General features: G+C 32.8%; 3 protein-coding genes across 5 annotated transcripts; all 3 read left to right on the top strand.

Annotated features, from left to right (window-relative positions):
* The first annotated feature begins 10,398 nt into the window (after positions 1-10,398).
* LOC107943559 (uncharacterized) lies at positions 10,399-16,824 on the top strand. The gene is made up of 3 exons (XM_016877321.2): positions 10,399-11,493; positions 11,579-11,650; positions 15,343-16,824. Exons 1-3 carry the CDS (start codon positions 10,399-10,401, stop codon positions 16,546-16,548), a joined length of 2,373 nt encoding a protein of 790 aa, XP_016732810.2. The 3' UTR covers positions 16,549-16,824.
* Positions 16,825-19,457: 2,633 nt separating this feature from the next.
* On the top strand, positions 19,458-22,388 carry LOC121224162 (transcription factor bHLH90). Of its 2 annotated transcripts, none has more exons than XM_041106913.1 (8): positions 19,458-19,826; positions 19,901-20,077; positions 20,172-20,259; positions 20,506-20,574; positions 20,669-21,169; positions 21,257-21,481; positions 21,554-21,730; positions 22,130-22,388. In XM_041106913.1, the coding sequence occupies exons 1-8, from the start codon at positions 19,726-19,728 to the stop codon at positions 22,202-22,204; spliced, it is 1,413 nt and encodes a 470-aa protein (XP_040962847.1). In that variant the 5' UTR covers positions 19,458-19,725; the 3' UTR covers positions 22,205-22,388. The 2 variants fall into 2 exon arrangements, with proteins under 2 accessions (XP_040962847.1, XP_040962848.1); XM_041106914.1 differs by having other exon boundaries at positions 19,461-19,826; positions 22,122-22,388.
* Positions 22,389-23,645: 1,257 nt separating this feature from the next.
* Positions 23,646-25,775, top strand: LOC107946223 (probable inactive poly [ADP-ribose] polymerase SRO2). 2 transcript variants are annotated; one of them, XM_041106912.1, is made up of 5 exons: positions 23,646-24,182; positions 24,263-24,507; positions 24,613-24,740; positions 24,822-24,917; positions 25,439-25,775. In XM_041106912.1, the coding sequence occupies exons 1-5, from the start codon at positions 23,743-23,745 to the stop codon at positions 25,544-25,546; spliced, it is 1,017 nt and encodes a 338-aa protein (XP_040962846.1). In that variant the 5' UTR covers positions 23,646-23,742; the 3' UTR covers positions 25,547-25,775. The 2 variants fall into 2 exon arrangements, with proteins under 2 accessions (XP_040962846.1, XP_016735946.1); XM_016880457.2 differs by having other exon boundaries at positions 23,648-24,182; positions 25,423-25,773.
* Positions 25,776-25,980: the final 205 nt, after the last annotated feature.

Raw genomic sequence — 25,980 nt, 5'->3', positions numbered from 1 at the left:
AATTGCCTTTTTACTTATTTAACCTTTAATAACATTAATAAATACACCAAATGCCACTTCACTATCATCCACTAACTCATAAATGGGCTATTTTCCACATAAGGACCTTCACTTTTAAGTTCTATAGTTATTTAACACCTTTAACTAATAGAACTCAATTTTTACGCTTTTACGCTTTACACAATTTAGTCCTTTTATCAAAATTAAGCATTTAAACGGTAAAATTTTTATACAAAATTTTCACACATATAAATTAACATGCTGTAGACACCAAAAAGAATATTAAAATATTTTTTGACTCGAATTTGTGGTCCCGAAACTACTATTTCGTCTAGGGTCTAAACCTAGACGTTACATTTATACTTATGAAGTTTATTGAAAATGTCGATAATTTTATAATATAACGTATATTTATATTTTTATCAAGGTGTGTTTGGAAAGGTTAAATGATATTCGTTAACAAGGTACGAGCACGATATTTATTCCTACAAGATTTAAAATAAGTGTCGGTAAATCTTATATACAATAATACGATTTTTTTACATATGAAAACAAAACACTTGAACTTGATGAATTTTAAAAGCAAACACGGTAATGTATCAACTAAATCTTGAGGCATCTTTAGCCAAATATTAAAATGTGAGCATACCGTTTGCAATCACTAAAAATTGGCACACAATATGCATAGTACATAACATTTTCTAGCCTTACAAACCACGTATTTTTGTGCATATATTCCATAACCACTAACACTATACGCAAATCTCTTAAAAATTTATGATCTTCGTTAATATTTCTCACCTTTGCCAACATTGGTTCCTTCTCCAAAGTTCACAACCTTACCAAAATTCATTTTACCAAATTGGATATTTTTCATGTTTTGCTATGTGTATATATAATCATTCATGACCAAATCTTCAATAATATGGGCAACACTCCTTTACTCGACCTAATCGTCAGGTCCGAGTAACAAGATGTCATATTTGTTGTCAGAGCAACTACCGTCAAATACACTGTAAATAAATCAATTAACATTCAACCATGTCATAAACATATTCACATTATGACACACAAGTAAATCCAAGCTTAATTGAGCTTACGAAAGCTCTTTTGTAGACCCTAGCATGAAAAATGACCAAATTGCAAACTTTTCAAAATTTTAGATTAGGCATTGATTCTTCTGAAATGGTACAGATACCTCTTTTGAACTTTAAAGTAAGAAAAATCATTCATGTATCATTGGTATTGATACCTATAATATGGTATTGATACTTCTTCTATAAAGTATTGATACTAATTTTAGTACCGATACTAATTTGCGGTTATGTTTCTTTTTGTAAAACTAATAAATGTTTAGAGTGCCGATACCTTTGTAAAGTATTAGTACCATGAATAGAGTATCGATACTTTAGCCAAGTATCAATACTATTTTGACAATCTGTTTGTTGAAAAACGATTTGAAAAATGCTAGGTACCGATACCTATACCATGGTATCGATACCATAGTGCCAAATATGTAAAAAAAAATTCCATTTTGGTCCCTTATCATTCTTAAATCACAATTGACTCAAATAGTGCCTTTTGGCACATTTAGAACATGTACAAAATATGCCAAAACACACACCAACATCTTACCATATCATCACCATTCAACCAATTCAAGATATCATATATTGAACTTAAAAACATATCAATTTAGTTTATTGAAATAAACTTCATCTATTATACCTCAATTTGGCACCATATATCAATTTAACCTATTGAATCACAATCAATTCAAACATATAGCTTACATTCAATGTCATCACTTTAACCTTGTCAATTCATTCTCAACTATGCCATTTCTAATGTCATATATATAGCTTAGCATATCACCAAAATATACACACATAAATAAAAACATTAGCCTGCCCAAAATCAAACATTAGCTAGGATTCAACCAAAGGTATCAATACCAAAACATACTCTATCCATTTGTTCAAGCATACATCATATCAAAAGCCACCTACATGTCTCATATGATCATCAATACACACATCAACCTTTATATCAAGAGATACCAATTCAACTAGCTAATATCATTATGCAAATCACACACATATATATAATATGTTCCAAACCAACATTTACAAGACATCATGTGCATGCCACATAACTGAACTTTTAAATAATCAAAAGACTATCGAACCGATATCAAGATAGTGTGAGCTTTGAGGCGATCTGATCAACACGTTCTGCAAGTTGGCAATCTATAAGGAAAGGAAAACAACAGGGTAAGCATTACAAATACTTTGTAAGTTCACAGGTATTTAAACAACAACTTACCTCAATTACAACTGAATTCGATAAGTCACTAGATTTATAAGTTTGCCTAAACACAACAATCACATATCAACAAGGTGAGTATCAACATATATCGCATCATATAGTAATTCAAGCTATGACATTCCCAATCATTTATAATCAACATTTATTTAATTCAATATCAATTTCATATCATTTTCCATCTATTATCAACAATAAATCCAATTTCAATATAATTCCATTCACTATATTGTTTCATTATTTGAATTTCAAATCAAAATCATTAATTCGTCAAATTTCCATATCGGCCCTTCGGGCTCGTATAATAAGTTTGCATGATCTTTCATATGATGTTGATATTCATAAATCACAATATGTATGTGTATCACCAAATCACATTATCAATTCAATTTGTACATAATTTATCTCATTTACATTTTATACCCCTGTTAACCTGACTCAGACTCAGACTCGGATTCGAACGGATACATGGATCCAACCAACACAACAATTTGGCACCCAGTGCCTTATTGGACAATACCGAAGTAAATAGTTTGTGCCCAATGCTCATCAATGTGTTTGACACTTAGTGCCTCACCGGTATAACCAAAGTAAAAGTTGTGCCCAACACTCGTCGACACATAGTCAATGTAACTCGTACTTTAACTATCCTATGACATGCCAACTATATCTGACTCTGCTCAAACAATTAATAGAGTAACAATTACTCCATTCTGAGTTTAACCCAATTCCACATTTCACCATTTTTTTCATCAATCAAATATATATATAGAGAGAGAGAGAGAGCGTGAATCAACCCAATTCAAAATCAATTTTGCATTTTCATCAAGATTCAATATTTTTAATCCTATTCAATTTAGTTCTCTATCTCAATAATTGATCATATTCACACCAATACAATTTGATCAGTAATAATCAACTATTAATTCATCAAATGTCTCAAATTACAATTCATCATTTTCAATTCATCATTTCTTTATGATTTAGTCAATATCTCACCTTTTGCACCAAATTGCAAACAATTTAAATTACTATTAATCATACACAAATTCATAATTCAAGTATATAACAATATAAATTCAATCATACCATATGAACTTACTAGGAAAAACGACCGATCAATTCTTTAAGGACTAATCAATAATTTTGTCTTTTTCCCTTATTAGTTTCGATTTGGGCCAATTCCCAATCTATACAATTATTCAATTTAATTTATCAATTCTAAACATCTTATATCATCATATTATAAGAATATGTTAGTTAAATTTCATTTTCCGAATGGCTCTTAAAGTTTTTCATTTTATTAAATTTAGTCCCTAAAATCAAAATTACAATATCTTTCAAATTTGAGCTTCGATTTCAAAACTGATCTCAATTTCATCCTTCAATTACCCTCTATTATCTATAAGTATAGAAATTTTACTTCAATTTTAAAATTTATGCACTTTAGTTCCTATGTTCAAAAACTAGCAATTAAACTTTACAAACTAGTCCTTTTTTTTCATTTCTAAGCTTAAAATTTAACAATTTAATACCAATTTCATCAATGGAAGCTTTTGAAAACTTTAAGAGTTTTACAAATAGGTATACGGGCTAGCTACATCAAGCTCCCAAGACCTCAAAAATATAAATATTACAAGAAAACGACTTAGAAATGCTTACTATGCAAGGGACTAAATTTGAAACTCCAAACCATTAATTTCTCTTCAAAGTTTTGGCCATGGTAAGAAAGAGATGAAAAAGAAGATGAAAATATATCATCTATCTTGTATTTACCTAATGTACATATTATACTATTATAATTTAAAATTTTAAGATTATTTTAATTAAACCACAACCAAACCATCCACTAGAAACATAAATGGTTTATTTTTCATTTTATGCCTTGGTTTAATTACTATATAAGTCCTTAAGCATTTGGTCCAATTATAACTCTATAATTGTGGAGTTTTACAATTTAGTCCTTATACCGAAATTAACTATCAATTCACCAAAATTACTGGACCAAACTTTAATTAGACTTTCTACTAACCTCGTAAATATTATGAACTTGATCATCGAAAATGGGGTTTCAAAACCACCGTTTCTGACACCTCTAACTTTAGGTCATTACAATATGTATGTAAATCCAAGCTCTATCAATTTTCAATAGTCCATGACCTTATGCCTCACAAACATACATTGGATATACCCTCTATCAATCACTAAAACTTGACACGTCTAACATTGAACACACACAAGCTTCGCCAAAATTATTACCTTAGCCAAATTTCTACCTAGGCCATAATATACCTATTAATTAATTAAATATGCCAACTATTAGGAAAAATCCAATTCGAAAATGGTTTTCTTGCACAGCGAAAAATGAAAATTTTGAAAATCGACCCGGTTTGAGTTATTTATAGCAATAAAGCTTAGACCGAATTCATACTTGTGTTTTTAGATAGACAGATCCTTGTTGTTCTCGACTTTCTACCAAACAATCTTCTCCTCTGTTCTCATACCACGAATTGCTTTAAGTGTAGGCTCAAACAAATTGAATCAAACACATAAACTAGAAATAGTTTTTTTTTGTGAAAATGAAAATATTCTTCTCAAATAAAAACCGACAGAATTGTTATTCCGAAAAAATATATTTAATAGCTGAGAATAAATTCTCTTTATTTTTCAGCAGAGTAATAATATCTTAAAGTGTTGTGTAAATAGCCCTACCAGTGCCATCTATTTATAAGGAGAGAATGTAGAATCCTTATTGAATTGTAGAAGTTTATTTCAACTAGAAAAATAAAATCCTAGTTTAACTAGGATGTAGGGGGCAACACTAGGGTTTGCCGTCCCACCTTATAACATGAGGGGCTTTTGGGCTTCTTCCATATTGGGTCCAATTACAAGTACTTCTCAGACTATTAACCCAGTATTTTTATAATTTGATCCAACCCAATATTTTTTTTTCTATTTCTCAAAAATAAACTTCAATATATTTCCAATTAAATAATTTTATCAACTCAATTCTAATTTCGTTAAAATCGTGACGACTTTATCGTAAAAGAATCTATGAGAAAATATATTTAATATTTTTGCATTCAACGGTTCATTATAACCAAATGATTTATTTCCATTTTCGAACTTCATTTAATTCAAAAAACAGACTTTTAACCCAGTATTTTTATAATTTGATCCAACCCAATATTTTTTTTTCTATTTCTCAAAAATAAACTTCAATATATTTCCAATTAAATAATTTTATCAACTCAATTCTAATTTCGTTAAAATCGTGACAACTTTACCGTAAAAGAATCTATGAGAAAATATATTTAATATTTTTGCATTCAACGGTTCATTATAACTAGGGGTGTGCATAATTCGGGTAAAACCGAAAAAATTCGGTTAACCGACTGAATTCGGTTAATCGGTCGGTTAACCGAATTTTTTCGGTCGGGGGTCGGTTAATTTTTTTATGATTTTTCGGTTAATGGTTAATTCGGTTCGAAACCGGTCGGTTAACCGAAAATTTTCGGTTAACTGAAAAAATTAATAAATAAAATTATCCAACCCAACCCAAACTCAATTACCCAACCCAATAAAACTAAAACTAAAGTTTACCCAATTACCCAATCCAATAAAACTAAAACTAAAAGACAACCCAATTTACTAAAGTCTAAAACCCAATTTACTTTAATAATTTATAATTTTTTTAAATTTTAAAAATAAAAAATAAAAAAATTCGGGTAATTCGGGTATTTTTCGATAATTCGGTTAATTCGGTTAATTCGGGTAATTTTTAACCAAAAATAAAAAATACATAATTTTCGGTTAACCGACCTTATTAACCGAAAAAATTTCGGTTCGGTTAATTTTTTTTTAAAAAAATCGGTTAGGTTAACGGTTAAAATTTTTTGAAGGTCGGTTAATTCGGTTATAGTAATTTCGAGTCGGTTAACCAAATGAACACCCCTAATTATAACCCAATGATTTATTTCCATTTTCGAACTTCATTTAATTCGAAAAACATAAATTCATTTTTTTCAGGTCATTTTTCTTTTTCTTTTTCATTTTGGAGAAAACCACATTCATTTTCAAATGATTTCATTTCTCCATATTCATTTTCATTTTGGAGAAAACCATAACCATTTTCAAATATTTCCTATTTTTCCATTTCACCATTTCTATTCATTTATGTTCATTTGATTCAACATGCAATTACTTTTTTTGTTTCAATAAGCGAGCGGAGAGACCGATTGGACATATGTAATTGAGGCTCAAATGATGTATAATTAAGTTTCAGATTTTCGCCTATTAATTATAAATTCATTAAGCCATGAAGTCATTCCACTATAGTTGATGGATATCGATTCCACCAATATAAACCTACGCCTTAATTTGCAAATTATGCAATATAGGGAGTAGGGTCGATCCCTTAGAGATTGGTTTACTGTAAATTGTTTCTCTCTTGACCAGATTTATGTCGGGGCAGCTGTCGTGCCGAAGAAATTCAGGGGGATAAAATTTGATGACCTGAAATAAACAGAAAAATAACGTAAAAAGTAAAAGTTGAAAACAGGATAATAAAAATAGTGAAATAAATATGAAGAAAAATTAATTAGAATAAGCTCAGCTTTAGGTACGAATTTTCCTCGTCTTTGAACCGATCCTCGAAATTGGATGAACTCCTCTTTTCCAATAAGCTAGTTATAGCTACCAAGGACGCCTCGGACACCAACTCTTCCTTTTGTAAATTAGTTATGGAACGTCCAATAACTAACCTTTACCGATCGAACAACCACGAAACGTTCGTGATTTAGAACTCCGGCAGCTTTGCATTCTAGAAGAGCCTAGCTCGAACCAATGCCCTCAATCGCGTGGGACATTTAAATCTGGTTACTACTTCCCTTACGGAACCAAACAGCAATCTCCACTTAGCACGCCAATGTGTTCACAGAAAACCGATTAGAAACGTTCCTTTCGGAATTCCAACTGTACGTCCAATCACACTAAATCAAACGACGTCTTTTTTGACTTAGTGTTGATCTGACTTTGTGAGTTGACAAAATCATACTCTTAATCTGGAGAAGTAATAAGTACTGAAATTTAGGAGTTAAATGGCTCGGGTTCGTAACTCACGGATTTTGACGAGGCTAATTTCGGTCTAAAGCTGAAAATGGGTTTAGTTGGCTAAGGTTTGGGGCATGTTGGTATTGGAATAATTAAATAAGATTGAATAAATGAAAAAAATGAAAGTGAGTGGTGAAGGTGACGCAATGTTGGAAATTAATTGCTGACAAAAAAAAAAGAAAGAAAAGATTGAATTGCAAGAGATAAAAGCTTAATTTAAAAACGAAATGATTAAAAACTTGATGGAAAATTTTATGAAAAGACTTGATGAAAAACTTTAAAAAAGAACTTGCTGCAAAACTTGATAAAAAACTTGGTAATTAAAAACTTGTTAAAAGAACTAGATGAAAAATACTTGAAGAAAGAAAAACACTTAATGAAAGACTTAATTGAAAGCTTGATTTATGAATTGATGATTAAAATGAACAATGTAGCCTCTATTTATACTAGTGGCCTTGCTAAATTAAGAGCCAACTAGTATAGAAAATCAAGGAAAATATTCCATAATATAAAAATATCCCAAAATAATCTCCCACTAAGTCAACAATTTCAGCTAATTAATCTTGGAAAAATTCTTTTTTGGCCCTCCTTCTTTGCTTCTTTCTTCAATCTAGCCCAATTGTTTCCTTTTTCTTCTTTTTAGCCCCAAATTGTATTCCTGCACAAAATTCAATATAAACATGGGAAAATTAGTGGTGCACTCTCATAAATTAACCAATTTAATTACATAAAATATGTAACTTTAGCATTTAATCAATAGTATCGTGACTAAGCTCTCCTCAATGACATACCATTACGAAATTAACTCGATCGGTGCTTATCCAATGACCTTGTCATAAGTGTGTTACCCTCATAGACTATCCTTAATCTCTTTGGGATAATATCAGTTCTCCTAATATGATCCTATTTTATCTCATGGTAATCATTACATCTTACTTCATGAAAGGTCAATTACTATCAAATAGTAATCAAGTCATCCATCAGAAAGACAAACGACCTGTGACCATGTTTACTTTTCATCAACCATGTAATTCTAATGAGAGGATATCATTTACCCATGTCTTGGGCTATGAATTTCACTATTGTGAATGGCGCTACATATTATAGAAGCCGTACACCTAACACACGATATTTTGATTCCTTATCTATTCGAACTCATGGTTTTACTTACATTAAAGTGTATGAGTCACGCATACATAGTCTGTCATCCACTTAGGATTTAGGTATGTCACACTATGAATGTCACAAGTGAATAAATCCATAAACTAATTTAGGATATATTCTTTTTGGGTCAGTCTGATGTACTATCAGTCCAGTCAGTTACATCTATGTCTTTATCTTTTGGGAGCCATCCACTCCGATGCCCAAGACAAAGCATCTCTCAAATTAGACTTAATAGTCGACATATTAGTTTTTCAATCGGTATGCTCATTTTCGATTAGACTAAAGACATGTTTAGGTTCGTCTACTAATATAAGTTGTATTTTTGTATTACGATTCGATCACGTAATACCGCTTAGTATTAGTTAAACATCAGATAACCAATGAGCAGCACTTGCTTCTATTTTGTTTTGTGTGCAAAAATTATATGAGGACAATTATACAAAGTATTAATATAATTCATGATTAACTTTATTAACCAATCTATTCGAAAATTTACAAGTGTATTTAATGAAAATACTACACTTAGGCACCAAATCCAAAACCAACATTAAAGGCCTTTAAGAAACTCAAAATGGCAGTTTTATGAAACCAAAAATGGAAGAAGTTGCAAAAAAAAAAAGTTTCATGCTAATTAATCAAGTAGATATATTATATATCAAACAATAGAATCATTCCAGAAAAGTAAAAGGAAAAAGATACATTCCTTAACGTTGTGTCCTACCCAAAATAAAAATATGCCAATTGTCTTTAAAAAGAATATATGCTACTTTCTTTGCGTTATAAATCATAAAGTAATATTATTTTCTTGTATGATGAGAAATATGCCTACTTTAGAATCCATTCTAAGAAATATAAATTAGTTATATAAAATATTATCTTAATCTAAAAACTCTACCACATATGTGTAAAAACTATGTATTTATTATCTTAAAATTCAAATTCAAATTTGAAAAGCTATTTGTACTTTTTAACTACCAATATTTTCTTCTTGTATATATATGAGAGGGATACGTAAGGGTGTATAACACTATAACTACTTTAAAGTTATATCGATGTAAGTGAATCTCTTCCTTATATATATATATGATTAGTTAAAAGTTTTTTTTTTTTGTTTTATGCAAATAAGGTTTCCCAAGTAAAAATTATTTAATTATTAATTTAAATATGATGAGTTAGTTATAAATGAGTTAGAATTGAAAAAACTTATTTTTATACTTGAAAAAGTTGGTTCCTTGTGTGTTCCTCCATCTCTAGGTAAGCAAAATGCAGGATGGGATTGTTAGGTAATGTTTTGCACTCTGTTACATAGTATATTTAAATATTAATATTATAAAAAGTTCATATAGTAATATATCTTCTACTATTTCAAAGAAGATTATAAACTTTTAACCATTAACTTTCAAACACTAATTATTTTTTTTATAATTAAGGTATGGGATAAATTTGTTTAGAATTAAAGTCCAACTTTTATCATTAGTTCAAAAAGTTATTGGCGTCCTTTAAAGGCTAATTCTAGTAAAATACAATATAGTAGGAAGAAATAATAATAATGATAGTTTATATTTAATTAACCCACAGGTTTATATATTATTATAGACACCAATAAATTAATAAATAATTATTTGAAAGCTATTAAATATCTTTCAATAAATGGCATTTTATCAATGATAATAATAAAGATTGAAACTGAAGTGTCTATTAATACCTACATATATATATATATATTAATTAGAAATCAAATGTTAACGTTTCTTCCCATATTATCTTTTATCCTTTAATCTTATCTTTGTTTGAGATATGGAGATCAAACTTGCCAGTCATGAGCATTCAATGGGCTATCATTGTCTCGATGATGAGACAGATGATAGATGGTGCAGGGAGACCATCTGTGGTGCAGCCTATGCATGTGTAAGGTGCGAACTCTGGTTGCATGAATTGTGCGCCAAAGCTATACAATATCTGCCTCGAGAGATTACACATCCTCTCCACTCACACTACCATCTTATTTTAAATTGGTCTGGATCCGGTTCTTTCGGATCATTTACCTGTGATCTATGTTTGAAGATTTCTTCGGGCACCTATTACAGTTGTTGTCGGTGCTCCTTCGAGCTCGATTTAGTTTGCGCTTTTGCAAGCAGTGATGATCATGTAGCTAGGAAGAAGAGGCAGAGATCCAATGCAGATAGGGAGAAACTGATAATGCAGCATTACTGCCACATCCATCCGCTGATCCTCTACAAGTATAGCAATGAGGGAGAACATGATTACAATTGTCGTTGGTGTGACAAGCCATTGACGGGCATTTTCTACGGTTGTAAAAGTTGTGGCTTCTTCCTTCATGAATTTTGCAGTGATAAGATACCCAAAACATTGAACCATCCTTTCCATCCATCACACCCTCTTCGCTTGGATTTCGTTGACGCAACTTGCAATGCTTGTACACAACAGATTAAATTGAGTAATAAAGACTTCTCCACCGCTGCCTATGGTTGCCAAATTTGCAATTTCAACCTTGATTTTGGGTGTGCAAAACTACTACCTACCCTTAACCATGAGGGCCACAACCATTGTCTCACTTATGTTGGTCCCACTTTCAGGGATCCAACTAGAAAATATCATTTCCAATGCAGCTCCTGCCGTGAGCTGTGTTTAGACACCTTTTATCGTTGTGTGCAGTGTGATCTCAATCTCCACCTTAAATGTGCTCCAGTTCCACCTTTAGCTAAACATAGATATCATAGACATCCACTCCTCCTTAATCAACCAATTAGAGAAGATGAGATTGGAGAGTATTACTGTGATATTTGTGAGAAAGAACGAGATCCAACACATGAAGTTTATTATTGCCAAAAATGCACATATATTGCTCATATTGAATGTGTGCTCAATGAGGTCGCACCCTTTCTTTAGTTTGCTTTACTTTTATATATTACTTTATTCCTCGTTTTCTAATAACGGAATGTTTGCTGTACATTAGGAGGAAACATCAACAAAACAGGACTCATCATCGGAGCTGAAGGAAATGGAGCAGACTGATGAAACGATTCTGGTTGTTAGTGTTGAATATTGGCAATATCCCACATTAGGAAAAGATAGAAATGGAGGGGGTTTGGTTTGTTATATATAGAACCCCTCCCCCTTTGGTTGTATCATCCCAAAATCTTCTCCTTTGTAATATTTCTAGAAGAAATATTGATTTGGTAGTGTCCGAGGACGTAAGCTAAATTGGCCGAACCTCGTTAAATCTCTGGTATTTTATTTCTTATTTGTTTGCTTATATTTAATAGCTTTATGTTGGTTATATTTATTTAGTTATTATTGCTATAAATATCTAAGTGAGTTCTGTCTAGTTGTTGGGTTTTAAGCGGGACCATTTGTGACCCCTCCAATTTAACTGGGAATTTTCTTAGTATAATTGTTGGCATAATAATTATCTAAATATTTCTGATAATATTGTTATTAATATTATCATCGCTTCCGCAACAATTGGTATCAGAGCCAAGGTTTTGTAGTATGCTCTGTGTTTGCAGCTTAGTCTGATCTTACACATCAGAAACATTTCCGAAAGCTTGTGGGTATTCAGCATTTGGTGGCTATTAAATAGAAGCTATGGCAAAAATGACAGAAGAAAAACCATCCACAGCAACAACTTCCACCTCGTACATCTTGTCGAGGGTTGGAACTACAAATACGAGATTTGCAGTGGAAATTTTTGATGGAACAGGTCATTTCGGCATGTGGCAAAGCGAGCTTCTAGATGCCCTCTTTCAACAAGGTCTAGATATTGCCATTGAGGAAGAAAAACCAGAAGGGGTTGATGATAAAGAATGGAAGACCATCAACCGATTGGCATGTGGTACAATTCGATCATGTCTTTCCAGAGAGCAGAAGTATACATTCAGTAAAGAGACTTCTGCAAGTAAATTGTGGAAAGCATTGGAGGAGAAATTTCTGAAGAAGAACAGTCAAAATAAGTTACATATGAAGAAAAGACTGTTTCGTTTCAGTTATGTTCCTGGTACCACGATGAACGAGCACGTTACCAATTTTAATCAGCTGGTGGCTGATTTGTTGAATTTGGATGTGACTTTTGAAGACGAAGACTTGGCGTTAATGTTGTTGGGATCGCTTCCTGAGGAGTTTGAGTACCTTGAAACTACTCTACTTCATGGAAAATCGGAAGTAACTTTCAATGAAGTAACTGCTGCATTGTATAGCTATGAACTACGCCGAAAGGATAAGTTGAAAGGTTCAGGTGAAGCAGCAGTGGAAGCATTGGTAACAAGAGGTCGTCAGCAAAGTCAGTCTAAGGGGAAGAGAAGAAAGTCCAAAGGTCGAGCTGTTGCCAAAGATGAATGTTCTTTTTGCAAAGAAAAAGGACATTGGAAGAAAGATTGTCCAAAATTGAAGAAAAAAGGGAAGACTCCGCAAGATGCAAATGTTGCAGAATGCAATAGTGAAGCAGAGTCAGACTTTTCTCTTAGTATGACATCTTCAACATTATATGCAGATGAGTGGATCATGGATTCTGGTTATTCCTATCATATGTGTCCCATTCGGGAATGGTTCTTTGAATTTCAAAAACTAGATGAAGGGGTTGTTTACATGGGTAATGATAACACATGTAAAATAGCCGGGATAGGTTCAATTAAACTGAGGAGTCATGATGGATCTACTAGAATTTTGCGGGATGTACGATATGTCCCAAAGTTGAAGAAGAATCTCATCTCTTTGGGGTCGTTAGAATCTAAAGGCCTAGTTGTGACAATACGAGATGGAGTTCTTAAAGCAACTTCAGGAGCATTGGTGATGTTGAAAGGCATAAGAAAGAACAATCTGTATTACTACCAAGGTAGTACAGTGGTCGGGACAACAGCAGCAGCAATTACGAGTACCAAGAAGGACGCTGAGGCAACACAGCTGTGGCATATGCGTTTGGGCCATGCTGGTGAAAAATCCTTGCAAACTCTAGCCAAGCAAGGATTATTGAAAGGTACAAAGACTTGCAAACTTGAATTTTGCGAGCATTGTGTTCTGGGAAAACAACGAAGGGTGAAATTTGGCACTGGGATTCACAATACTAAAGGTATTCTGGATTATGTGCATTTTGATGTATGGGGACCGTTCAAGACTCCATCACTTGGAGGAAGACGTTATTTTGTCACCTTTATTGATGATTTTTCCAGACGAGTTTGGGTGTTTCCTATGAAGAACAAAGATGAGGTGCTTGAAGTTTTCCTTAAGTGGAAAACTAAAGTTGAAAATCAGACAGGAAGGAAGATTAAGGTTCTCTGACCATACAACGGTGGAGAATATAAAAGCGATCCTTTCCTGAAGATATGCCAAGATTGTGGCATAGTAAGGCACTTCACCGTAGGTGGAACACCGCAACAGAATGGGGTGGCAGAGCGTATGAATCGAACGCTTGTGGAGAAAGTTCGATGTATGTTATCTAATGCTGGATTAGATAGAAAGTTTTGGACTGAGGCTGTGACGTACGCTCAACATCTCATCAATCATTTGCCATCATCTGCTATAAATGGCAAGACTCCTTTGGAGAAATGGTATGGAAAACCTGCTACTGATTATGACACCTTGCGCATTTTTGGTTCTATTGCATATTATCATGTGAAAGAATCAAAGTTAGATCCAAGAGCAAAGAAGGCTCTATTCATGGGCTTCAATGCTGGTGTTAAGGGATATCGTTTGTGGTGTCTAGAGGCAAAGAAGACGATAATCAGTAGGGATGTTACCTTTCATGAATCTGCCATGTTGAATAAGGTAAATCCAGAAGGAGTGAGTAGTACTTCGCAGCAGGTGGAGTGTACTCCGCAGCAGGTGGAGTTTGAGCAGAGTGTGGTAATTCCAGCAAAAGGTACCACTAGTGATTCTTCATTGGCAGATGCAGAGTCAGATGAGGAAGAGGTTTCTACCCAAGAACCTCAACAGCAATCAGAGCCAATTGCAGTCAGAAGGCAGAGACGAGAAATTCAGAAACCTGCTCGTTTCACTGACATGGTAGCTTATGCACTTCCAGTTGTTGATAATATTCCATCCACTTACACCTAAGCCATTCAGAGTTTAGAGAATAATAGATGGTTAGGTGCAATGGAAGAGGAAATGCAATCTCTAGAGAAAAACAAGACGTGGAAGCTGGCACAACTACCAAAAGGGAAGAAGGCGATTGGTTGCAAATTTGAAGACACTATTGAAGTTTGTGTTATGAGAAGATGTTCGAAGATGTGGAATATCGCCAAGGTGGAGATTTGTTGAATATTGGCAATATCCCACATTAGGAAAAGATAGAAATGGAGGGGGTTTGGTTTGTTATATATAGAACCCCTCCCCCTTTGGTTGTATCATCCCAAAATCTTCTCCTTTGTAATATTTCTAGAAGAAATATTGATTTGGTAGTGTCCGAGGACGTAAGCTAAATTGGCCGAACCTCGTTAAATCTCTGGTATTTTATTTCTTATTTGTTTGCTTATATTTAATAGCTTTATGTTGGTTATATTTATTTAGTTATTATTGCTATAAATATCTAAGTGAGTTCTGTCTAGTTGTTGGGTTTTAAGCGGGACCATTTGTGACCCCTCCAATTTAACTGGGAATTTTCTTAGTATAATTGTTGGCATAATAATTATCTAAATATTTCTGATAATATTGTTATTAATATTATCGTCGCTTCCGCAACAGTTAGTAAACAAAGGAATTATATAAATTGTCTTTACATATATTTAACATGATGAATTAACAGGTTTGTTGGTTGTTTATTTACAAGTACAGGTCCGACCAGTCCTCCATGAACATCCATTGAAATTTTGCGAGGTAACTGAAAACTTGGGAGAAAGGGTTTGCAATGCTTGTCGTTTAGAACTTAGTGGTCCAGGCTACATCTGTCAAGGATGCCAATATATCCTATATGAAAACTGTGGTAAATTACCCGATGAGATACAACACCCTCTTCATCCTCAACATCATCTCAACCTCTACGCTAGATATACATCGCTGGACGAAAATATATGTGATAAGTGTCAAGAATTTTCTTTCGGCTTCATTTATCTTTGCGAGCAGTGTGATTTCAAGCTCGATCTGAAATGCGCAACTCGAGCACCCTCTGAAAGTGGGCGCACAACATTGAAAGAGTCGGAGAGGGAAACTGAGCTATTCCATTTCACTGACAAGCACAAGCTACTGTTTTGCAATTTTACTGACTCTGTAGTTGAAAGCCGATGCAATATTTGTCAACTGCAAATCTTTGGTCCAGCATACCATTGCAGGAAATGTGGTTGGGTTCTTCATGAATCTTGTCTTAGGTTACCACAAGAAATGCAAGCACCTATTCATTCCCAACACACTTTGACTCTAAGCTACACGAGATATGGAGGGTGCCATGCATGTTCACTAAAGCTGTTACCATCTGGCTATTTTAAGAGTTATAACTATGGTTGTAAAGATTGTGGCGTCAACTACCATATTGCATGTGCAATTTCCCTAACACGGCCTCTGAAACTTGACTCTCACATGCACCCTCTTTATTATTTTGGGACGGACTTTGATCGATTCTTTGCCATGTACCGTGACTTCATTGATCACTATGCTGCCCTATTTTGTAGTCACTGTTGTCAAATTTGCAGTGGGCAATCTTTCTATCGTTGTCTTGAGTGTTTCGTCAATTTCCACATAGAATGTCTATCCTTACCTCAAATTATCAAATCCAAATGCCACATCCATCCTTTAACTCTTAAAGATTCGTATATCGAAGACGATTCAGAGGAGCATTACTGTGATGCATGTGAAGAAAAAAGACACCCAAGCCATCATGTTTACTATTGTGAAGAATGCCCAGGAATGTTTGTTGCTCATATAGATTGTGCACTTTCTAAGGTAAGTTTTTTATATATAAATTTTGTTTTGATGAGGTTAAAAGAATTTTATTATTGCTAAGCGATTGAAATCAAGATGATATTACTAAACTTGTGGAAGGAAAGGTTGATAAAGAGGATATTAGCATGTATCAAACTAAAGGAGTTGTTATCATTCTTGGTTCCTAGGGAGATCATATGAAGAAAATTAAGGAGGAGCTTGACTAGGGGAATTTAACTTTGCATATCTTCTCCTTCATAAAGTATTTCATAATACATTGGCCTTCGTTGTTTTAATTGATAGTAATTATTAATCATATATATAGACTACTATAGGTTTGAAAATAAATGTCCAAAATCATTTTGGGCCGAATATGTACCCTACATCATTTTAGACACTTTTTTACATTTTTATTTTGGTGGTTGACACACTTAGTAATTCTAGTTTGCGTCAAATAAACACTTATGATTGATAATGATAAAACCATCTTCCATTTAGCTAATCTAAGAACTGAGGTGTTTCAACTGTACTTGAAACATAATTGAATTTCAGTTTAATTTAATTTATAATTCTTTTAATTTTTATGATATAAAAATAATTGTTTGACATTTAAAATATTTTGAAAGTTTTCATAAAATATTTTTTGGAAGTTATTGATTTTTTTTATTTGAAATTTTATGTTTTTAAAGAAATATTTATGAAAAAACTTGAAAATTTTGTCAAATAATATTCAAAAATTAAAAGACAAAATTCATTTTCTAAAAAATAATTCTAAAATTCTAAAAAAAATTAATATGAAGAAATCAAGAATCAAATCCAACCAAATTATGATAAACAATTAAAAATTCCAGAAAATGTAAAATAGGTGTGTATATTTGTTTAAAGTTATGCTTTTTTTTCCTTTCATTTTTTAGCAATAGATGGAAAGAAAAAGTAATTTTCTTTTCAATTTTTCATTTTTCCTATCAATCATTTTCAATCTTTCTATTTTCTTACTCTTTTAATTTTCTATCTTTCCAAATTTTCTTTCCACCCTATCAAACAAAGTCTAATTCTAGCTAAAATTCTATCACACTCATTTGAAAATCATGTATTTAGAATACATATGTTTAAAAATAACATACAATAAATAAAATTAATAATAACACATAAGTAATACATACAAAATTAAAATGAAAATTTTAGTTTAAATATGCAGGAATATAATTTATTTCAAATATGTAAAGGTAGCTTAGTAATTTTTGCAACCAACTTGATGTCCGGTTGACTTGAGATACCAACTCAATCAAGGGTTCAAATAATAGTATAGATGCTAACAATGTGGGTGAAAATCATGGTTATTTGAACCGGACTGAGCCAAGTGATCAAACTAATTGGACCTAGAACCGATCAGGGTACTGGTCTGGAGAAAGGCTTTGGACCAATTGAGTCGGGAATCGATACAGACTGGTTCAACCAACTAAAAAGCTTATAGAACTGCCAGTTCAATCGATCTTTAATATTTTTATTTTTATAATTTTTAATTGTTTATTTAATTGAATCATCTAAATCAATCAAACTAACAAACCAATGGCCTAACCGGCTAGACTATCGATCCGATTTTAAAAAGCTTGGTGAAAACTATTAAAATGAACAAAAATAATAGAAATGAAGCTTTGGTTGTAGTGCTAACGTTGAGGTATTGTGCATGTTAATGGCATAGGTTTGAAGCTTATCATTTTCTATTTTTTATTAGTTTTATTTAAAATATAAAAAGATGGAAGTACCCATATAAAAATATAACTTGTTTCAAATCTGTAAGACTAATTTGGTAATTTTTACAATTGAGTTAGTGTCTGGTTGACTTGTTACACTAATTCAATTAGGAGTTTAAATAATAGCATGTATAGATATACAAATAATATAAGTGAAATAATCTGTACAATAAAGTTGAAATCTATCAAAATTTCAAAATAAAGCTCTAGTTGAAGAGATTAAAAAAACTATAGATGTTGATTACATGGATTTAAATCTTAATATATGTTATTTTATTGGTTTTTAAATAAGTAAAAGACATAAGTATCCTTATAATAGTATAACTTGTTTAAAATATGTAAGGTTATTTGAGTAATTTTCTTAATTGAGTTGGTATCGAATTATCTCGTGACATCAATTCAGACACATACACATTTAAATAATAATATAAAAGTATATGAAAAATGGAACGTCGGTAATGACAATGTATCGCAAAGAAAAAGAGAGAAAAATAAAGAACACTCGGATTTTACGTGAAAACCCTTTTGAGAAAAAAATCACTAGCAAGGAAAATAATTCACTATGTCGAATTCGAATGATTACAAGAGGAGTAAACTATGTCTATTTATAGGCTTGTAAAACCATATTCTAGCAGTAGTGTAGTAAGATTGAAACACATTATTCTAATCAATATCAAATTGATGGAGCTCAATAAAGTTTAAAAAACATTATTCTAAAATAAAATAAAAGAAGTGTAGTTCTATATGGATTTTACTTTTACTTTATTTTATCAATATATTTTATTTAAATAATGATTCGGGTTACTTAATTCTAACAGTATAGATATGCAAACAATGCACTGAAACAATTTATGTAAAATATATAAAAATATTAGAATAAATTTTATTTAAAATGATAAATAATAAATAATAAATAATAAATATTAGAATATAAATACTAATAGCAAATGCAGTCGATATCGAATTGGTAAAATATTTTTTTAGTAATCTTGGCCTTGTCTAGTGTCCGTGTAATGCTGTCTGTTTTCTTCTTACTGATGAAGAAAAAAATATAATGGATATCGAAGTGGTAAAAGACCATCCAAATCTGTAATTGATGTCGATTTCGATTTCATCTTGCACAATATCCTCCCCTTGCTCCTTATTAAGAACAGGGTAATAAAATTGTAGTAGTAATGGAAATGGGATAAAGCGACTGCAGGTACAGGTAGCTGTCACACACACACCATTAGAATGGTAGTTTCAAAGACTCAGGGTTCAAGTCAAGTAGGCTGCCCAAAATAGTTAAAACTGCCTCTGCCAGCTTTTGTACCCGATTAAGATTATCCTTTTTTTCCATCTCTCACTCAGTACCAATTCAAAGCAATAACAACAGTTGGTTACCCTCGTCTTGTACGACAATTCCCTCCAGCTTTTTTCTTGTGGTTATATTATTTATATATATTGCAAGTAAAAAGACTATGGAAATCAAATTTTGGGGTTTGTTGTTGAAAGGAGAGAGACGATGAGAGGTTTTGAGAGAGCAGTGGAATGGCTTAGATCATTTGTTTATAGCAATGCTTGGGATTTCTGCGTTGTTTGGAAATTGGGTGATGATCCGTCTAGGTACTTTCAACCTCCCCTTTTTATTTGGAGCAGATGGATTTGAAATCTAATGAAGCTTTCTTGCTTGTTTGTAGGTTTATTGAATGGAAGGACTGTTGCTGTAGCGGTGGTATAAATGTTAAAGTAGAACAAGATAAACTTCAGCTTCAGGGTCCTCCTCTATGCAGGGATGCTCAGTTCCAGCATTCCATAAGATCAAAGGCTTGTGAAGCCCTCTCCCATTTTCCTTTTTCCGTGTCTCTCTATGCTGGGTACACTTTGATTCTTCTCAAAAACTCTCGTCTTTTCAGTTCTGGACACACATGATAGCCACGGCACAATCATTCTGATTTTTTTTTTTTACAGTGAAAACAGGATTCATGGAGAGGTGGCTATTTCAAGTCAACCAAAGTGGCTTAACCATGCCAATATCTCCACTTCCCTTTCCTCAGAAGTGAGGATCTCTTTTTCAGTCTCAAATTCTTTTTGTCACCCAGAAATTTTCAAGTTCATGCTTTTGGCTATGATTTTGTTTGCTTAAAAATCCCCCTTTGATGCTTTAGTTTAATCAACTAATTTCTGCGGTGTATGTACACAAATGTGTTTATACAAGACAGTCACATTCATGGTGTATCTTATCATCTAAAAGTGTTACATCACCTGGTTTTCTATTTTGAAATGGTCCATGTTATTTTGACAGGAGACAATGGGAACCCAAGTTCTGATCCCAGTTTTTGGCGGTCTCATCGAGCTCTTTGCTTCAAAGAATGTAAGGTTCCTTTGACTTACTCAGTTTCCATTATTTTGCAATGCGATTTGTGTCTTCCAAGCTTATAAACATGTAAATTTGCCCTTTTGATCAGATACCAAAAGATCAAAACATCATAGAGTTAATAAGAACTGAATGCAATGCACTTTTAAAAGCAGAAACTACAACAGCAGAAAGCTATAGAAAAGCAAATCTTCACAAATGGTATCTCAACACATTGCAAGAAAAAGACTTGCCATTTTCCATGAGCTTGTCAACCGTGAATCCCAGAATACAATTCATTCCCTCTATTGGACATCCCCCCTTTTCTTCAGCTTCTGCCTATATTTCTCAAGATGAGCAATTGAAACAGCCAATTGGCACATATTATGGAACAAAAAGACTAGGATGCAGCCAAAATGTGTGTGCGCAACAAACAGAAATAGGGATTGTTTTGGATTGTAAAGTTAATTCTGTAAATGACAAAATGAGAACTGCCAAGCAGCCAGAAAAAGTGAATTACCATTCTAAGAATCTTATCACAGAGAGGAATAGAAGGAAGAAGATAAAAGATGGGCTGTTCAAGTTACGAGCTTTAGTCCCCAAGATATCCAAGGTTGGTTCACAATTTCCGTAACTTATAATACCCAACTTAATTCTTCTTATTTCATATCTCTAATGCTTTTGTTGTTCAATATTGTAGATGGATATAACTGCTATTCTTACAGATGCAATGGAATATATAGGAAATTTACAGGAGGAGGAAAAGAAACTCCGGAATGAGCTCAAGGAAACCGAGGAAGGGGACTGTGGAAAGAGCAATGCAGAACTGAAGTCTACGAAGTTAGACTGGCTACAGAGGAAAAACATGTCTACCATTGAAGAAAACCATATTCTCAGTGGCATATCTGAAATGGCAAAAATTGAGGTAGATGGTTGTGTTGCCCATCGGAGCAATCATCAATGAAACTCTCGACTAATGTGCTGGATCATTTCTCAGGTACATGTAGAGGTGAACCAAATAACCAAAAGAGAGTTTTGGATTAAGCTGTGTTATAAGCACAAGAGAAGTGGGTTTGCAAAGTTGATGGAGGGTATGGATTCTTTGGGACTTGGGGTGATTGATGCTAATATCACAACATTTAATGGAAACGTGCTCAACATTTTCAAAGTCGAGGTAAGACTCACTGAATGGTTGATGTCAATGGAACAATATGAATTCAGTTAGCAGGGCGAAACCAGAAAATTCATCTAGGGATCGAAATTAAATTGTAATTTTTACTATAGTCAAAATGCAATTTTTAAAAGATTAAATCAAAATTTTATCATTTTAGGGGGATTAAAGTGCAAATTTACCTTTATTAATTTAAAATTTTAAAAATTTTAAAGAGCGGAAAATTTTAGGGGCTGGCAGGCCCTAGGTTCGTCCCTGTCAGTTAGTCCATTTAGCTTTGCAAGATACCAAAAAACAGTAACTGCAAAGATTGCAGACCAGAAATTACTAATAACTTTGTTTATCTGTTGCCATTTTCTTCATAAGCTTATATTGTCTGTTCCACTTGTGCAAGGCAAACAGGGATTTCGAGTCCAGGCAATTGAGAGACTTGTTGACCCACCTAACAAACTAGATAAACAACGTTATACAGTGTAGAAAATGTACAAAGAAAATGGATAGTTCAGCTTCTTACGTATAGCTGCTCCAACAGTCATGTCTCGGAACTTTGGGCTGTAAAATTTTAGTGGGTTTGATGCTGCTTCTTACTTATAGCTCTGGTTTTTACCAAATTCTATATAAAATTGCTAACTCTATGATTGCAATGAAGTTTTTGTTTTCATGTTGGTTCTCTTTCTTCGCCTATGTCGGCTATTTCTTCTTTCCCTTCGCTGATAATTGTGTTCGACATACACAAGCCTAATTAGCCTAGTAAAAACAATGGCAGGTCAAAAGTATTCAACAATATCATAATAGTTGTACTTGTTAAACCTTACAACATGGGTGAAAAAAATTCTAACAAATATATTTATAAAAAATATATAAAAAAATTAAATAAGATTTTGGTTAAAATAGTAAAATTAATATGTTGAAAATCATAATTATATAATACTGATAATAAAAGAAAATATATATATATGAGTTGCCAATCATAATGGAATAAATATCAAATTTATATAAGAAACTTTAGTCCAACGGGATAAATGTCAAAATTTTATGTATACATCATAATAGGTCAATCATTGGTTGGTTTTAAAAAAAAATAAAATTAGGTGTCGTTATTGTCATTGGTGGCACCGGATTAAGTTTGATTATATAAAATGTCTAGAGACTTGATAAGCATCATTAAAGTATGATTATATAAAATGTTCAGGGATCTGATAAAGCAATTACTCTTTTTAGATTGGATGAAAGGAGGGATCACTCTCCCAATTAAATTAAATGTACGAAACTCCAAGGAAATATATATAAAGATGCAAAAGATCATTTAAAATTTTATAAAATTCAATTTAAATAGAAATGATGTGGCTTTAAAATATACCCAAACTTTTATTAAATCAAATCACCTAAAATTGTGTTAGAATGTTGAGGCTTAATTTTTTTCCTTAAAAATATCAATTCTAGTTTATTAGGTCGAAAGAAATTTTTCTTTTTTTAAAGTTAGAATGCTGTTTTAAAAGAAATTTATATCATCATTTTAATCAGTTGTTAAATATTTGAATTAATTAATATCGTTATAAAATCAGAAAATCAAATTAAAATATAAAACCTAAATCCCAAATGTCAGAAAATCAAATTAAAATATAAAACCTAAATCCCAAATGTGAGCATAGAAGAGGGATGTAAACTGAAATTTTACATTTTTCTGATAATGACTAAAAAATAAAAATGTTAGCAACACGAGTCATTGAAAGAAACCTTTATGTATTGAGGTACTTTCGGTAGAAGGTAAGGGTAAATATGTAAATTCGTAATAAAAAGATATGATTAATCCGAAACGTTGCCAGGGATACTTGAGCGACACGACCATAGACGGTTTTATACTGCGGCACGAAAGCTGTGTATATTTCTTTATTAACAATTTTTTAAAAAAAGCTACAAGGGGCGGTCTATAAATAAATAGCTGCACCTTTATTTCGTCTTTGATTTTTACTTTGTTGCTCCTTGCAATCTTTTTCATACCTTTTCCTGAAACAATGAATCAAATTGGTGCAGAAAATCAAACCTCCATAACTATTGATGATGCTATGTCAGAAAGTAACGAGCTTGATTCATGTTACAATTGTTTCCAGCATTTTGTTACAAATGGTTTCTCTAAAATAGATGAATCAAGCTTTGAAGGTGATATAATCAAAACAAGCTTTTTCTCTAGTTTATCGCGAAATCCGCAGATCTCCTATAGGACGAAAATCGTGGCAATCCATAAGAATTCCAACACTAGTCAGTGTTGGAAAATTCGAGCACACAGTTTTGGTGTTTACGCAAAGGCGGTGGCTGATACGCGTGGTGGAGATGCCAATATCAAGTACGCTTGGTACGGTGCTTCCAAAAACGAGATTTGCGAGACTGTGATGCATGGATTTAGTTGGCGTAGACATAGCATCTCCGTGTCTCCTGCAAAGCATGGTTTAGACAGGTTAGCTTTTTAGTTGAATTGTTGGATGAAGTTTTGGGAGCTTTCTATTGAAATAATGAAAATTGATTCATGTGTTGCAGTGTATTGTGTTCAGGAGTGGATGGAAGTGGCGTGAGGCATTTGTTGCTATGCCGAGTTATATTAGGAAAGCAAGAAGTGGTGAGGGAAGATTCTAGTGATCAGTTCCATCCGAGTTCAATGGATTTCGATTCTGCCGTAGATGATATTTCATCTCCTACCAGATATATCATTTGGAATACGCACTTGAATTATAATATCCTCCCCTGTTACATTCTCAGTTTCGAAGCTCCTCCTTACTTAAGTGGTGAGCAGCTTAATTTTAATTGTCATGTGCGACTCTTAATTTGTTAAGATGCATGCAAATTTTTTTTCATGTGCTACTGTTAATTTCTTTGTTTTGGCACCAAAGGGTTAACAGAACCAAAAACCATCAAGCCTAAAACGTGGATAACCTTTGGCACATTGATCTCTATACTTTCGCCCTTTCTAGATCATTCACAAAGGGCTTCCCTTGAAGAGCAGTATACAAATTATCTGGTAAGACTAATGATTTTTCATCCGAATTCAAAATTCCCATATGTGATGTGCAACTTGAGTTGTAATCATTTATTGTGGCAGGAAAAAAAGATTACAAGGCCGCAAATGATACAAAGAGTGAGAGCAATAGCTGGAAACCAGTTGTTATCTGCTGTTGTGAAACTGTACACAAACAAGGTGCAATTTTGGACTTAATGGGTTTTTTTTGTTCTTATTTGCTGCTGCTCCGTTTTGCTCTTCTGTATACGGTACTTTTGCCTTCAACAACTTGGGCTGCAAGATTTGAGCTATATATTTGGGTAGTTGACTTTATATATTTGATAATAATATAGCATGAAAAAGATTGTTTTAAAACATCACCTCAACGTGTGTTATTTTTGCTGTAAAAGCAAACCATTGATGTCAGGGTGGTCCATCAAAGTCTTATCGACAATTTCCATTTCTTTGTTTGTTTAGTGTAAAAAATGGGGTTTACTTCTTTGCTAAGGACATGAGTTGATTAAGTTTAAACTTCTAACATAAATGGCCGCTCAGGTTTCTTCTTGAGCATAATTTTCCATTTTGTTTAACAGATGTAGCTTCCTGATTTTAAATTTATAATTTTTACTGTAGTACATCTTTAGTCAATACTAAATACTTATTTAAGTTTTTTAAAAATGCATCTTTTATCCTTTTTTTCTAGATCAATTAATATGCAGGAAATTCAAGTTAGCAGCAGCAACAGGGGTGATGCAGCAGGCAGCGAGATTAATGATGCAGCCCGATTGTTGGGAACAATTTATAGTTCGATGATGCAGCCAGCTTAATTATCAAGTTCGAATGATGCAAGCATGATTGCTCGGAACAATTTAATATTTATGATTATGATGGTAATTTTTTCTATTCTGTAAAAGAAATGGTAAATGTAACATCAATTAGAAGTCAAAGTTCATTAAGTTGTGAAATAACTTTGGGAGCCTTTCTCGAGACATCAGCAATAGCTGTGTTGAACTTGTCCATTGAGTACAATACAATACCAATTTGAATTTGAATTTTACTTATAAGAGGCAGCAAATAAATTAGCAATGCTCAAAGAAACCCTATGAATGAACTGACATTTTCATCATCAGTTGAGTGCTACATCTTACAATGGTAAAAGTAGGACAAGGCGTGGGATGAAACTTAACCGGAAGATTTGCATCCACGTCGATGGCTTCCATTCTCATCACCACTAGATGGTCGGCAACTTGGATTTAATACT

The sequence above is a fragment of the Gossypium hirsutum genome, chromosome D12 (genome assembly GCF_007990345.1).
Source record: "Gossypium hirsutum isolate 1008001.06 chromosome D12, Gossypium_hirsutum_v2.1, whole genome shotgun sequence".
Classification (NCBI taxonomy): Eukaryota; Viridiplantae; Streptophyta; class Magnoliopsida; order Malvales; family Malvaceae; genus Gossypium; species Gossypium hirsutum.
This window is presented reverse-complemented; position numbering and strand designations above follow the sequence as displayed.